The 14301-nt window shown below is 34.6% G+C and overlaps 1 protein-coding gene across 6 annotated transcripts in view; it reads left to right on the top strand.

Moving 5' to 3' along the window:
* Window positions 1-14301, top strand: part of NAALADL2 (N-acetylated alpha-linked acidic dipeptidase like 2) — a 1313911-nt gene that overhangs the window by 837287 nt on the left and 462323 nt on the right. For all 6 annotated transcript variants that reach the window (XM_027587309.2, XM_027587311.2, XM_027587310.2 and 3 more), the window contains one exon: window positions 6226-6376. In XM_027587309.2, the coding sequence (XP_027443110.2) occupies window positions 6226-6376 (151 nt within the window). The remainder of the gene's footprint in view (window positions 1-6225; window positions 6377-14301) is intronic.

The raw sequence follows: 14301 nt of genomic DNA on the forward strand, positions 1-14301 counted from the left end.
AAAAAGAGCAAAGCTGACATTCAATGGGTTCAAAAGGATGAATTGATAACTTAGGAACATCTGTAAATGGATTAAAGTCTAGCTGTGGAATTCACAGTGAAGACACTGGAGAAGTGGATTGTCTAACTCATAACAGCATCCTCCTTTTGGAATAGAAAAAACATTTTGATTAGAATAAAAGTCAAGAAGGGAAGAAGTTAAGTGACAAGAATCAGAACAGGGTCCTTTCCCTTTCATGATTCCTGGCTTTGATCTCCTTTGAATGATTTTTTCCCTGAATGTATGAATACCATGCAGCCACCCACATGCTGCCAATCTTAAGGCAATGAGAATATAAACCTCTGTTGGACCATTTTTAGGTACCAGACTACTTACTCCCTGCATGAGTAGTTTTCAGGGAGCTTTGAGTTTTGTAAGATCTGCTCAGTAAGATTGCTGTATCCTGCCCATGGATTTGTAGTACCGTTTATTTCAGAGGCAATTATTTGGCAACTGTTAGGACCTAGCTTTATACACTACACACAAGGAGAAATGTATTAATATGGTTCACAACAAGAAATATGGGATCAGTCACCTTGCAGTTAGCCAAAGACATTTTATCTGCAAGACCCTGTCAACAAGACAAACTCACATGTTCAAGTCCCAGTGCATTAGTCTCCACTACTCCTTATCTCTCTTAGATAACAAAACATAAAATGAAATAAAACAAAAATCAAAACAAATTCTATTTTAATTATACATTTTTATAGAAGTTTAAGGGGAAAACAACACATTTAATTGAGTATGTGTGTGTGTTTTAATTTCAGAAACAAGATGGATTAATACATTCATATTCCAGCAGACATGTATACAAAATGCTGCAAACAAAATGTATTGCATGTTTTCCAGCCAGTGAGTGTGAAATATGGAATAAAATAACATTCATGCAATACATTTGTCCCATATGCATTATGTATTCATTCACTCATTGATACATACACTAACTTACTCATTAACTCAACAATAGAGAAATCATTTGGTGCCAGGTACTATACTAGGCACTGGGGATATAAAATAAACCTATAGCATTCCTGTCTTCAAGTAGATCACAGTCTAGTGCTACTAAAAGTACCCTTCAAATCCTTATGAATTCCTGGAGATAAAAAAGACAATAAAATTTTACTTTGAGGACTATAATTGTTTCAAATGATGTCTCTTTTGTTGGTGGAGCCATGACCTAGCTTGAAGGGAATTGAGTGACTCTGTGTAAGGAAATGGAAAAGTGTCCCAGGATGACTATTGACCATTTCTGTTTCTAGCCCAGCACCTATCTCAGGCATCTCAGGTGTCTTGAGATCTTAGTACCCATGAATACTGAAGCAAGGTTCATGTTGGCTCAGCACTTAGTAATCTTTGAGCGAAATAAAAGGGTGGAAGCTGTGTGAGTAGGACCCTGCTGTTTAACGATTTCTATTTTCATAGAAACATACCCCTATGGCACTTGGTGTAAATCAGGAAATGGTGCCCTTGCGGGATGATACAGCCTAACGCGTCATACAGTATCCTGGCCCGTGGCCGTGGCTTGCTGTACATGACCTTATAACAGTTGAGCTCAATACCGTTTGCTTGACTCCTTTTTTTATGTCTCCATTCCAATTTCTAACTGGCTCTATTATGTGTCTTAGTTTACACTGTCTTAGTTTACGAAGTGGAAAGCATGACAAAGAATCCCAAACTTATCACATATATACTTGAGAGAGAGAGAAGCAAAGGATAATCAAAGTTCAGTATTAGGAAATCTGAGCCTGACGTTTGCCCTCTCTTTTCATGAATTAGACCCCTAGTATAATCATCACCCTAGGCCCAAGTGATCTGAAGGTATGAAAGGTGCTGGGCGGGGCTGACAACTTTTACCTGTGCTTCCAGGGACAGTCAAAAGCAGACAGCCCAATGACAGCTGGCTTCATCCTTCTTATATTGACTTGCCTTTGAATGCATTTTTAAAGAATATGATCTCACCAGAATAGTACATCCTTTGGAAATTTTACGCAACCACTACCTCACCATCTTCAAAATGCAACGCTAACAACGCAGAGGAACATTTTTTTTTTTTTTAAATCTGATTTAATATAGGCAGTTTCCTCAATTGCCAAATTCAGGGGAAATCCAACAATAGATAATTTCTAAAATTGGGTCACCAAATTAAGCTACTTATTTAAGAGCTCTAGGGCAGCCAACAAGGGATAGCATCGTGAACCAGATTTGACAACACTGGAGAGGTGTAAACCTCGGTCCAACCATTGCAGGCAGGGGATGAGAAGAGGGGAATAAAATCACATAGAGGGTTATCTCTTCATGGTTGTAGGGAATTAACTCTGGCAAAAGACACCATACTATTAAACTGCATTGCCTCATTGTAAGCTGTCATGTATAGAAAAATATCATGTTATAAATTGATTATAAAAGGATTCACAGTGTATTACCAAACATAATCAGAAGAAACAAAATATGCAATTGTAGCATTTTATTTTTGATGATGATAAATTCTAAGTGACTTGGCATCGTAAACTTTCAATAGTCAAATAGTTAATGTACTGGCTTTTTAAAAGAGATTTTTAAAGATAATGTGACTATCCTACTAACACAGGGTCAACAACAACAAAAAATGAATCACCACTTTCCTTTCATGTGTCCATGGCTGACATCTCTCATAGAGCCATTGTCCTCTTTTCACTGACCCTGAACTTGGCCTCAAAATGCTTCCCCCAGGCAGCCACTCATTGCCAGTTAATTGGGGTTAACACTTGAGATGAAAACTATTCATCATTCCACTGGTTAACTGAACTTCCTGAGAGCAGAGCAGGGACTTTGCCCTACTTATCTCCATATGCCAATGCCAGCATATTACCTGCACAAAAGTGACAATATATAGTTGTGAATGATTAAGTACCCCAGGAATCATAAAAATTTTCACTAGCAGGTAATTCTCAAAAAAAGTATGCAAGTGGCCAAAGTTACAAACAAAAATAAATTTAACTTCACTTGTAAATTTAAAAATTGGACAAGTAATTTTTGGCTAGATTGGCAAATATTTCTTAAAAAGTAATATTCAATGCTGGTGATAGAGGAAACAAGTACTCAGATATATGACTGGTAGAAATGTAACTTGGTATAGCTTTTCTGGAGGGAAAATAGTTTATCAAAAATCATAAAAATAACAATACTTTCACCTAGAAATTTTACCTGTGGAAATAATAGTTCATGAAGAAATATATTTGTGCAATGGTTTAGCTATAAGGAAGTTTGTTGAAGTATGATATAAAAAATTCAAAATTTGGAAAACCAACAGTCAAGGACTGGTCAGATAATATTTGATAGCCTTTCTATATATTTTTTTGTTTCAACTTTTTATTTAAATTCTAGTTAACATGTAGTGTAATGTTGGTTTCAGGAGTAGAATTTCGTGATTCATCACTTACATACAACACCCAGTGCTCATCACAGTAAGTGCCCTCCTTAATCTCCATCACCCATCTAGCCCATCGCCCAACCCCTGACCCTCAGTTTGTTCTCTATAGTTGAGTCTCTCATGGTTTGCTTCCTCTTTCTCTGCTTTTTTCTTCCTCATATGTCCATCTGTTTTGTTTCTAAATTCTGCATATGAGTGAAATCGTATGGTATTTGTCTTTCTCTAATTATTTCGCATAATACACTCTAGCTCCATCCACATCGTTGCAAATGGCATGATTTCAGCCTTTCTATATTTTATTATTTATAGCATTCACATATGTAGAGTATACAGCTATTAATATTGTATAAAAGTGTACTTATCAGCATGGACAAATATTTAGTATGTGCTTCTAAGTGAAAAAAATAGATTGCAAAATTTATGGTGTATGGTCTTATCTTGTTAGTATATGTGTATATGTATCTAAGCTCTAATAGAAAGGTTTAGAAACTCCAACATATTAACATCTGCTATTTCTTGATAGAATAATAAGATAAGATAATAAGAGATAGAATATTTCTTGATAGAATAACAGGATAATAGGACTGTTGTTATCATTAATTATCATTATTATTTTGTCTGTATCTTTTTTTCTCTATTGATCACAAGTCACTTTAATAAATTTTTAAAAAGCAATTTTTTATATTTAAAAGTTGCTTTCTGGAATTGTTCATATTTTTCTTGATTTATTCTTCTATAGTAAGCAGAACATTCAAAATCATTCCATTGATCATTCTCTTTAAAAGTAGAAATTTCAGCATCTAAATATTAGAAGCCCTCCCTAGGGACTTCAGTGTGAACTTTTGGAAGGTCAGTCTTAAATCTGGCCCTTTTATTAACATATTCTTTGCTCTTTTTTCCTTTTCTCATTTTTCCCCTCTCCCTAAATTCTTCTCCCTCGGATGAGAAAATCATAACTCAACATATGAGTCAATTGTTCTTTGCTTAGGTTCTAAGGGTTATTTTTTCTGATTAATAATTAAATAGATCTTATTTCATATATTAATTAAATAATACCTACTTGTTCATTACTCAAAAATTGGAAAACACAGAATATTTTTATTTTTTTTACACAGAATATTTTTAAAGGAGTTGAAAAAATGCCATTAATGTAATGTACTTAAATCAATTATTTTTTTATTTTTCTGCATATAACTTCTTTTATATAAAAACCGTATTATATATCCAATCATATGTTTTATTTTTCCAATAGAAGTGCATTCTAGGGCACCTGGGTGGCTCAGTGGGTTGAGCATCTGGCTGTTGATTTCAGCTCAGGTCATGATCTCAGGGTCTTGGGATCGAGCCTGGATCCAGCTTTGTGCTCAGTGGGGAGTCTGCTGGAGATGCTCTCCTTCTCCCTCTGCTCCTCCCCACCACATGCACTCTAAAATAAATTAAATAAATAAATAAATAAATCTTTAAAACAACGAAAAAAGAAGTGCATCCTAAGTATTTCCTCAGAAGTCTCTCTTTTTTTTTAGAGTCGTTGCTGTGGCAAGCCAGCATCTTTCTCGTTTGTCCCTTCATTTAGCAATACTGGTGAATGACTACTCTGGCCTGCTAAGTGCATATGTACATTGGTACAGAAGATAAGCATGATGCTGTCCTCATGGAGGGGCCCAGTTAGGCCCAGTTAACTGCCACCTTGCTTAGTCCACTGTAAAACTTAATAAATAAGATAAGCAGTTCCTGGGAAGTGAAGTATAGGTGTTAATTAGAGTCACACAATGAACAGCAACTGCCTACATTTCATATGATTCCTAGTCTTAGTCTCCATTATTTCCCTCCCCAGTGTCCCCCTACATGCTTTTCCTCTCTCATGGGAAACACATGGATTACCAAATTATAATTATTGTTTCTCACATTAGGTAAGTCACACTAAGCTCTTTACCCAAAAAAATTAACTTACCAAACTCAAACAGAAACAAAATGAAATGTCAAGTTCATCTGCCCCATCATACTTATATAGTTTGTACATCCTGAAGAACAAAGAGGAATCTGCATTAGATACGTCTCAAATGAAGTAATCAGGAACTATTTTCAAAATCTTTAATGACAAAGAGCAGGAACTGACCATTCAGAAGGAGGCCCCTTTGTTCTTCCCATCCCTCAGCTGCTGTATCTGCACGGTATGACTGGAATATCCAGGGCATAGCTCAGTGACTACGGAGGCCCTCAACAGGGTTCAGGACAGTGGCTATTTGCCAAACGGTGTAAAAGTATTTCAACATATTAGCAACTAGTATGACAGGCTTAGCCCTCTAGGAAATAATCTCAAAGTGCTGCAGGTGACTTCTGCTTTAAGGGAAGGACATGATAGTGGCCAGAAAAATTCTTCTACAGCAGAATTTTGTCTTCAGTAGATCCTTTGTTAATCTCATGAAAGTGAGACTCCGGATCTACTTAGATAATTAAGAGTGAGAGAGGGAGAAATTCCATGTGCAGACAACTGAAATCAAATAGACATTATAGGAATGCTGCTACAATAATGTTGAGACAGAGGAAAAAAGGAAGAAGCCAGTGGATTAACTGACTAGGCTTGATAATTGGGAAATCTGAAGTGCCTGCTCATTTTAAAAGAAAAAACCCAGAAAAGAGAGTCATCTTATTTTATTTTATTTATTTATTTTTTGGGGTGGGGGGGAGTCATCTTATTTTGCTGACAGTTATAAAATGGCAGTACTTTCCAATGCATATGATCATATTTTTAATAGTTTTCTCTTTTCCTCTTTTAGCTTTCCTTATTGGAAAAGGCTGGATTTGGTGGTGTTCTTCTATATATTGATCCTTGTGATTTACCAAAGACTGCAAATCTTAGCCATGATACCTTCATGGTGTCACTGAACCCAGGAGGAGACCCTTCAACGCCTGGTTATCCAAGTGTGGGTAAGTGTGCTGTTAATCTTTATTATTCTTTTAAGCATTACAGGTTGTAATTTATAAGTACATGCTAAATTAATCAAGGGATAAAGTTGAAGAATTCTTACCACCCCATATTCAAAAAATGATTTTCATCTGCTCAAGTTATAGACTATCCCTTTGTTGGAATAAAACTTTTTAAAAGTCTGTAATAGATTTTTGTCTGGATACATTGCAGTATTGTTAGCAAAGAAAAACATATTTTATATGTTATTATTGATTGACTGAAAGATAAATTAATACCAGGCGGAACAAGCACTTCATATAGGTGGAAAACATATACAAATACCTAGAAAGATGAAATACCTGCTGCTTTAGAGTGTCTGTAATTACTTTAAGTACAGAGTCTAAGGGTACACATGGTCTGGTTAGGTGACTTAAGTAGTGGGAAATGATGCTGGAGAAGAATGGCATTAATAGGATCAACTTGTCTGACTCCCTACGGGAAGGGATCTTACTCACTGGCAGCATAGAAAATGGCCATCTTTGCATCAAACATCCTTCTCTTTCTCAGTAAGTTGTTCATGTTATTGGAGGGTCATGTGGCAGAAAGAAGACAACTGAATTTGGCGGGTGCTCCCTGCATCATTGAATTTCTGTCCAACGTATCATTGACAAGTAGTCCATTAATATAGTCTTGGCTGGGGAAGAAGCTCTGTGAACCTTCTTCCAGGGTGACAGTAACCCATTGACCATGTCAATAATTAAACTAACAACAAAAAAAAAATCACTTAATTATTCGTGTGTTCTGCCAAAATTTTTCCGTTTTCTACAAAATGTCACAAAAGACTTTCTAATTATTTTGTTCAAGTCCACTTGTCCTCTCTCTATGTATATTAACTTTACTGATTAATCAATAACTCTCCAACAAAAAAGTAAATTCAATCAAATATGCGTTATAATTTATAAATTTTGTTAGGTCTACTGATTACTGCTTTGTCCTCTAAAGTACACTTTTAACAATCCATTTAAGAATTTTCCTTGAGACCTTATTGGTATGTATTTCTACAGTCTATTGTCTCATTATTAGAATTTTGAAATTAAAATTAGGAAGTGTCCATCTACATCACCAAAAATGTCAGTCCGCCTCTCTCATTTGCAAATGCTCTAACTTCCCTGGGTTATAACACCTCTGCTTTCAAGAGTCCGCATCTGACAGCTAACTTTTTTTGTGACAAATCAATGGGCTACAACACTATCAAAAAGCTACTTTATGAATACTCTAAGTTGGTAAATCGACCAGTTGGCAAAATTTGCTCTTAACATTTTTTTTTTGGCTCAGATCATTTCATAATTGTAGAATTCCATAATATCTAATCCTCTCCAACCTGAAACAGTCCTTCAGTTTCTCTTTTATTACCTTGACCCTTTGAAAAATACTCGAAGTCTATTTTGTAGAATATCTCAATCGAGCTTATCCAATATTTTCTAATGATTAGGTTGTGGTTATAAATTTTTGGCAGAAATACTGCAGAAGAGATAGTATGCTCTTCTCAATGCATTATATGAAGAGGTACATGTTGCACGTACGGGTGTAAGTTGTATCTCATGAGGCTAAGTTGTATCTCTTGGTTATGGTGGTGGCTGCCAATTTTCTCTACCGGATAAGTACTCTTTTTTCCCATATGTAATTAATGGATATCTTATGGGAAGATACAAGATATAATAATGAGGCTACCTAAATATCCTTTTTTATTTTACTTTTCCTCATAAATAAGAGCATTCGTCAATGATTCTTTTTTGTTACAATTATTTCTATGGTTATTTGCCAAATCATGATTTTCTATTTCTATCATCCCTTTGTAATCCTGCTTAAAAAAACACTTTTATAATATGAGTAGTCATCCGTGCTGCCTACATTCCTTAACAACCGTGAAATGACTAACCATTTTGAGCAAAATTATAAGTCAAAATTCTTAGACTCAATTACAAAAATATCAGTGTAATAAATAACATTATTTACTATATTACTAAAGTACTTACAGAGGAGTCACATGAAAATTTCCTTTACAAATATCATGCCAGTGTATTTGTATCATGCCAGTGGCGTGTGCACGCGCGTGTGTGTGTGTAGTGTGGTGTGGTGAGAGGATCTCTTTTTCACATATTAATCTCTATAAAATACACAGAAAAGGAAAAGATTGAATACATTGTATTTCTCTTTTTGCCCTATTTGCTAAGAAGCTCTGATTAACTGTAGTGACTTATACCACTGGCTTCTGATTCATTTATCCCTTTCTCTTGCAATTATCTTAAGATATCTGTGTCTTATAGTTTTATTCACATTTAAAAACAAATAACACAACCCTCCTCAATTTTGTGGGTAGGGAAGGAGGAGGAGAAGGCAGTTTGTGAATTGTAAATAAAAACTACAAATAATAATTTATTCAAAGTGAATAACAGCATCTGACTTAATGTTCTACAATATTGTCAGGTAAATGATTATTAGAGGAATTAATATAAAACTACCTCTTTTTCCAATTTTAGGAACTCTGTCCTATTAATTAATCTAAGAATAATGAAGTCCTAAAGAAGGGTATAGAATAATACAAATCCAAGTAGGTGGTTTTATTTGTTTGTTTTTAATATATACATCATAAACAGAATAGCATAATGAACTTTCCATATGCCTCACCTTGCTTCGTCAACATCTACATTCTACTATTTTTATGTGGTCTGTATATCTCCTCACACCGCATAGCACCACTTCTTATTTTTACAGAAAAAAATCACATAAATTGAAATATACACAACTTAACTGGCAAAAGGATTTACCCATGTAACTTCCATGCCTATTTAGCTATAGTACGTTTTTATCACCTCAGAAAGTTCAGAGTCATTCCCCATCACCAGCCCTTGCTAAGTACCAGTGTCACTTTTATCATGGAGTATATATTATGTTATGTGCAGGTGCTTTTGCTTAGATGTCTTTGATATTTATTTGTGGTTCCATGTAACAGTTTATTGTTGGGAAGCCTACCACAGTTTGTATTGACTCAAGTAGGTGTTTTTTTAATAAGAATGCCAAGGCACTGTTCCACAACATATGATCCAAATGGGTTATTCAAATAAGACACAGGAACTTCCTATAAGATAGTTCTGCTCTATGGACTCCGAGAAACAAACTGAGGGTTTTAGAGGGGGTGGGGGGGGATGGATTAGCCCAGTGATGGGTATTAAGGATGGAGCACTGGGTGTTATACAAAAACAATGAATCGTGGATCACTACATCAAAAACTAACGATGTATTGTATGGTGACTAACAAAACATAATAAAATTAAATTAAAAAAAACTTGCAGAACTATACACTAAAAAAAAAAAAGATAGTTCTGTTCAGTAAGTCTCATTGCATATCCAAAAAGTTCTTAATTATTGTACAATCACAGCAAAGAATAAAAAAAAGGTTTTAAAAAACCTTTTCTCCTATATCACAGAAAATAATGTCTTCTCATTCTTTTAATAAAAACAAGCCTTTAGGTTCGCTTGGCATATTAATCACTCTGAGCCTTATTTTATTTACCTTAAAAAGAATTATACTAATGTAATATATATGTTGATATATAGACGATATAGATGTAGATACAGATCTTACAAGATTGTTCGTTAGGAAATACATTATCTCAAACTTTGCCCCAAACTTAAACAGGAATTCTGAGGGAGGGGCCCAACCATCTGTATTCTAACAAACTCTCTAGGTGATTCTGATGCAAATGAATTTTGAGACCTACTGAGCTAGAGAACTTTATGCTTCATTTCCAAATCATAGTTGGGCCACTAGGACTACTGACCTAAACTTTGTGACCTCATGTTACCCTTCTTTCAACATCTTATATTGCTGCCTTTTATTTTCCCTGCCTCCATGTCAGTCAGGACTGAGGAATATTTGTGTTCTGGATCCTGGACCCAATTTTTGTACTCCATTAGCTCTCAGTAGATACTGATGGAGTGAATAACTAGTTCCTTTAATATGACTACTTGTCTGTGATGATTCTGAATCTGGGCTATACCCTGACTTTAATTAACCTAATTAAAACTAAAAAAAAAAAAAAAAGTGTGTATAAGCATGTACCTCTGATGGGTCTGTTTACAAAATACATGGTTTTTCTCCGTAAATGCTTCTGTCAATTCTTTCATACCTATTCTACCACTCACAACAGCAGAAAATCTGCTTAAGATATTAGGATATTAAAAGTCTAATCTATTCTCTTAATTCCTTTGATAATTTATCAAATATGTCAAAGATTAAGTGTCCAAAATATCAGATTCATCATAACTACTTCCACCAACTTGCTACAAGTATTTCAAACATTAAACTATGATCTAAGCAAACTTCATTCACTAGAACCATCTAATTTTAGAATTCTAAGAGAGACTTTATGGTTCATATAAGGTTCATATAGTTTTGAGGCACAAACACTTGATCATGTTAGCTAGGGGCTCATATAACTGCGGCATATGAGCTGACATTTACAGTAACTGGTCATAATTATAACACCAGTGATCAGTTATAATCAAATATATGCTTAGCTTAAAAGAATTAATTGGGAGGCCCCTGGGTGGCTCAGTCGTTAAGCATCTGCCTTCGGCTCAGGTCATGATCCCAGGGTCCTGGGATCAAGCCCCACACTGGGCTCCCTGCTCAGTGGGGAGCCTGCTTCTCCCTCTCCCTCTGCCTGCTGCTCTGCCTACTTGTGCTCTCTCTCTATCTCTCTGTCAAATAAATAAATAAAATCTTAAAAATAAATAAATAAATAAAATAATTAATTGATTTTGTTCAAAACAAAGAGGGAATCAGAAAGCTATGGATGAGAATAAAAATAGGGAGGTAAGAAATGGACACCTTTAAGGAGTATGTGATTTAGTCTATGTTGAAACATGGAAAAGAAAATCCTTCCCCAATTTGTAAGCTTCTGATTGTCGGACAACCAGACTAGAAATAGTATTAGTGGTTAGAAATCCTTTTCTTTCCATATTTTTTTAATAATTTATCTTCTGAAACCTCTGCTGGCTCTAGAGTTTATTTTAATTTTAGTACCATCTCCAGATGACTGTCTGTCTAATCTATGGACAACTAGTTAATTGAAATCCAAATTTTCTTTTATCTTGCCTTAGGCTTAATTCTCCTTATACCCCATTTACTGAAATCCATCCTGATTTAAAGTTTTGTTTGTATGTCCCCCTCTCTATTTGTTACAATCATGTTTTCTCCCCCATTTTTTCTTTGTTTTAAATTCTGGAGAAGAAAGTTGTTTCAGTGGTTTTACTCTAGTGAAGTGTATCAAACGACACAATTTATTTTAATATTCCCAGTGTTACAATTCAGTGGATCTGTGTGCTGTTTATCCACTGTCTGTTCAACATCACCTCTGCCAACTCAAACCACTCAAAGAATAAAGAATATCACTGTAATTTGTGACAAGTCTTCTCCAGGTGTTCTTGGTCCAGTTACCTGGACAAATGTCTAAAGACTGACTTGAGTTGGCACTAAATCAACTGAGACAGTGTTGAACTATTCCCCCTGACTAGAATAGCAGGAAATATAAATACGTGCCTAGTTGTCAAAGTGTTAGAGATTCACAGCATGAAATGCCTTGTCACTTTGTTGGGAAAAAATAAAGTGTCTGTATTTTTATTATTTTACTCTAACTGGTGGTTCTTGTATGTGTCCTGAAGGCTTCAGATTTACATTAAATATTGTCCAAATTGGTCCTAAGAACCATTTAAAGAGTGGCTCCCTGTTAAGCTGATTTTTTTTTCTGTAAGTTTAATTTGCAACATCTTGAAAAGATAGATTGTTTAAATTCAAACTGTTCCTTTCAAAAATCTAAATTTTGTTTTGAAAAATAATTTTAGTTACATTAAGTTTTTTGGGTCCAAAACAGGGAAATTTATAATTGATTGCTGAAATGTCTAAGATTACAGCCCTTTAGAGAATATTTTTGAATGATTATTGTTCATAGACAATATGTATTCCACATGGTTTATTAGTCCGTCAGAATGTTCTTATTATTGTACTCAGAACTCTATTTTAAACGAAACACATACTCTATCAGTGGAGACAAGCAGTTTGTTTCAGAATCGAAGTTTCCACAAAAATCTATGGAGATTCTAAGAAGATGATAAAATCTACTGCTTGAAAAAATGATTTATCAGTAAATTTCCATCACAATGAAGATAACAACGTAGTTGAAACAACAGAAAAATTAGTTTTACAATTTTATAGTACTTTGTGGGATTTATCTTATTAGATCTTTCAACAGGACAGCTTTTACTGTCCCTACTGTCTAGATGAGTAAACTGATCCTTAAAGAAACTGAGCTTTAATCAAAGTACTTAAATCCCAAGTTGCCAACTTCTAACCTAACGGGGGTTCCACTAATATTATCTTGCATCAACCATAAAGTTTAGGTAAATTAGATTTATGAAAATAAGAATTGCATTTGGTGTGACATCAAATGATTAAGTTTAATGCTAAAGAACACTTGGCTTTAATTGTTTGTTTTCTCCCTACTTTTAACACATGCTTAAGTGTAATGTTAAAAATGAAATATAAAATATAATGGTAAAATTATAAAGCTTGCCTGCAGGTTTAGACTATATCAATATGACATCAGAACAAATTTGGATTGAATCATATGCAATTGCCAATATTCTTCCAGAGTATTTTGTTCTACTCTTATCTACAAAAATACAAGAATTATAAAAGAAATTATTTTAAAAGAAATAAATTGAACAAATAACTAAAGTATATGAGATAAAACAGTAATGACAATGGACCTTGTTTTATTTTTCAACCACAAAATTATATAGATTATTTTAGTGGAATATATTCAAAACCTGTCATTTCCCCAACTTTATTAACCTTTTTACTTAATAGCTTTAAACCATGTAAAATACAGTCATCTGATTATCTTTCTCAAAGATACAAATTGTTGTTCTAATCATGGGTACAACTTACTTTTTCAAGGTACTAGAGAGTAGCTGAGCAGAATATATCAGCTGAAGTTGCATAAAAGAGCAGGAATATGCCTGAGAAATAATAAATCATGCTGTACAACACAATTTTTTTTAAAGATTTATTTACTGGGGCACCTGGGTGGCACAGTACTTAAGTGTCTGACTCTTGGTTTTGGCTCAGGTCCTGATCTTAGAGTGGTGAGATGGAGCCCAACTCTCCCTGCTCAGTGGGGAGTCTGTTTAAGATTCTCTCTCCCTCTCCCTCTGCTCCCCCCAAATAAATGAATAGATCTTTAAAAAAAAATAAGATTTATTTATTTATTTGAGAGAGAGAGTGTGAGCAGGAGCCAGGGGAGGAGCAGAAGTAGAAGGAGGGAGAGAGAATCCTCTCCCCACTGTGTGCAAAGCCCCACGCAGGGCTCCATCCCAGAACCTTGAGAACATGACCTGAGCCAAAGTTGGACACTTAATGGACTGAGCCACCCAGGTGCCCCCACAACACAATTAATTTTGCTTTTCCCAGACAGCTTTCATACTTTTTTATCTGCTGTGGTAAGGCCCTATAAACTACAGTAGCAGGAGGTCTTACTATTGACAAACTTAAGCTATCTTAGAGAAAATATCATTAATAGAACTAATGTCAGACAGAAACTTAAAAAAAATCACTGTAGTCTGTTTTTATATTCACTATCAAATGATAAAGGCAATATAAAAATAATAGCAATGTTTTTATTTCTAAACTATTGATTATGAAGTGTGAATTTTCAACATGTGGCAAATTAACATGGTGGAAGTATCAGACAGGATTCTCATAGCCTTATATATTAAGACTCAGTATTTTAAGGTGATTTCCAAATCAGCAATTATAGTCAACTCAAATGTATTCTTTGTTGATGTCTTTTAGAAAATAGGGCACGATTTTCTGTTCATTTTT

The sequence above is a fragment of the Zalophus californianus genome, chromosome 1, assembly GCF_009762305.2.
Source record: "Zalophus californianus isolate mZalCal1 chromosome 1, mZalCal1.pri.v2, whole genome shotgun sequence".
Taxonomy (NCBI): Eukaryota; Metazoa; Chordata; class Mammalia; order Carnivora; family Otariidae; genus Zalophus; species Zalophus californianus.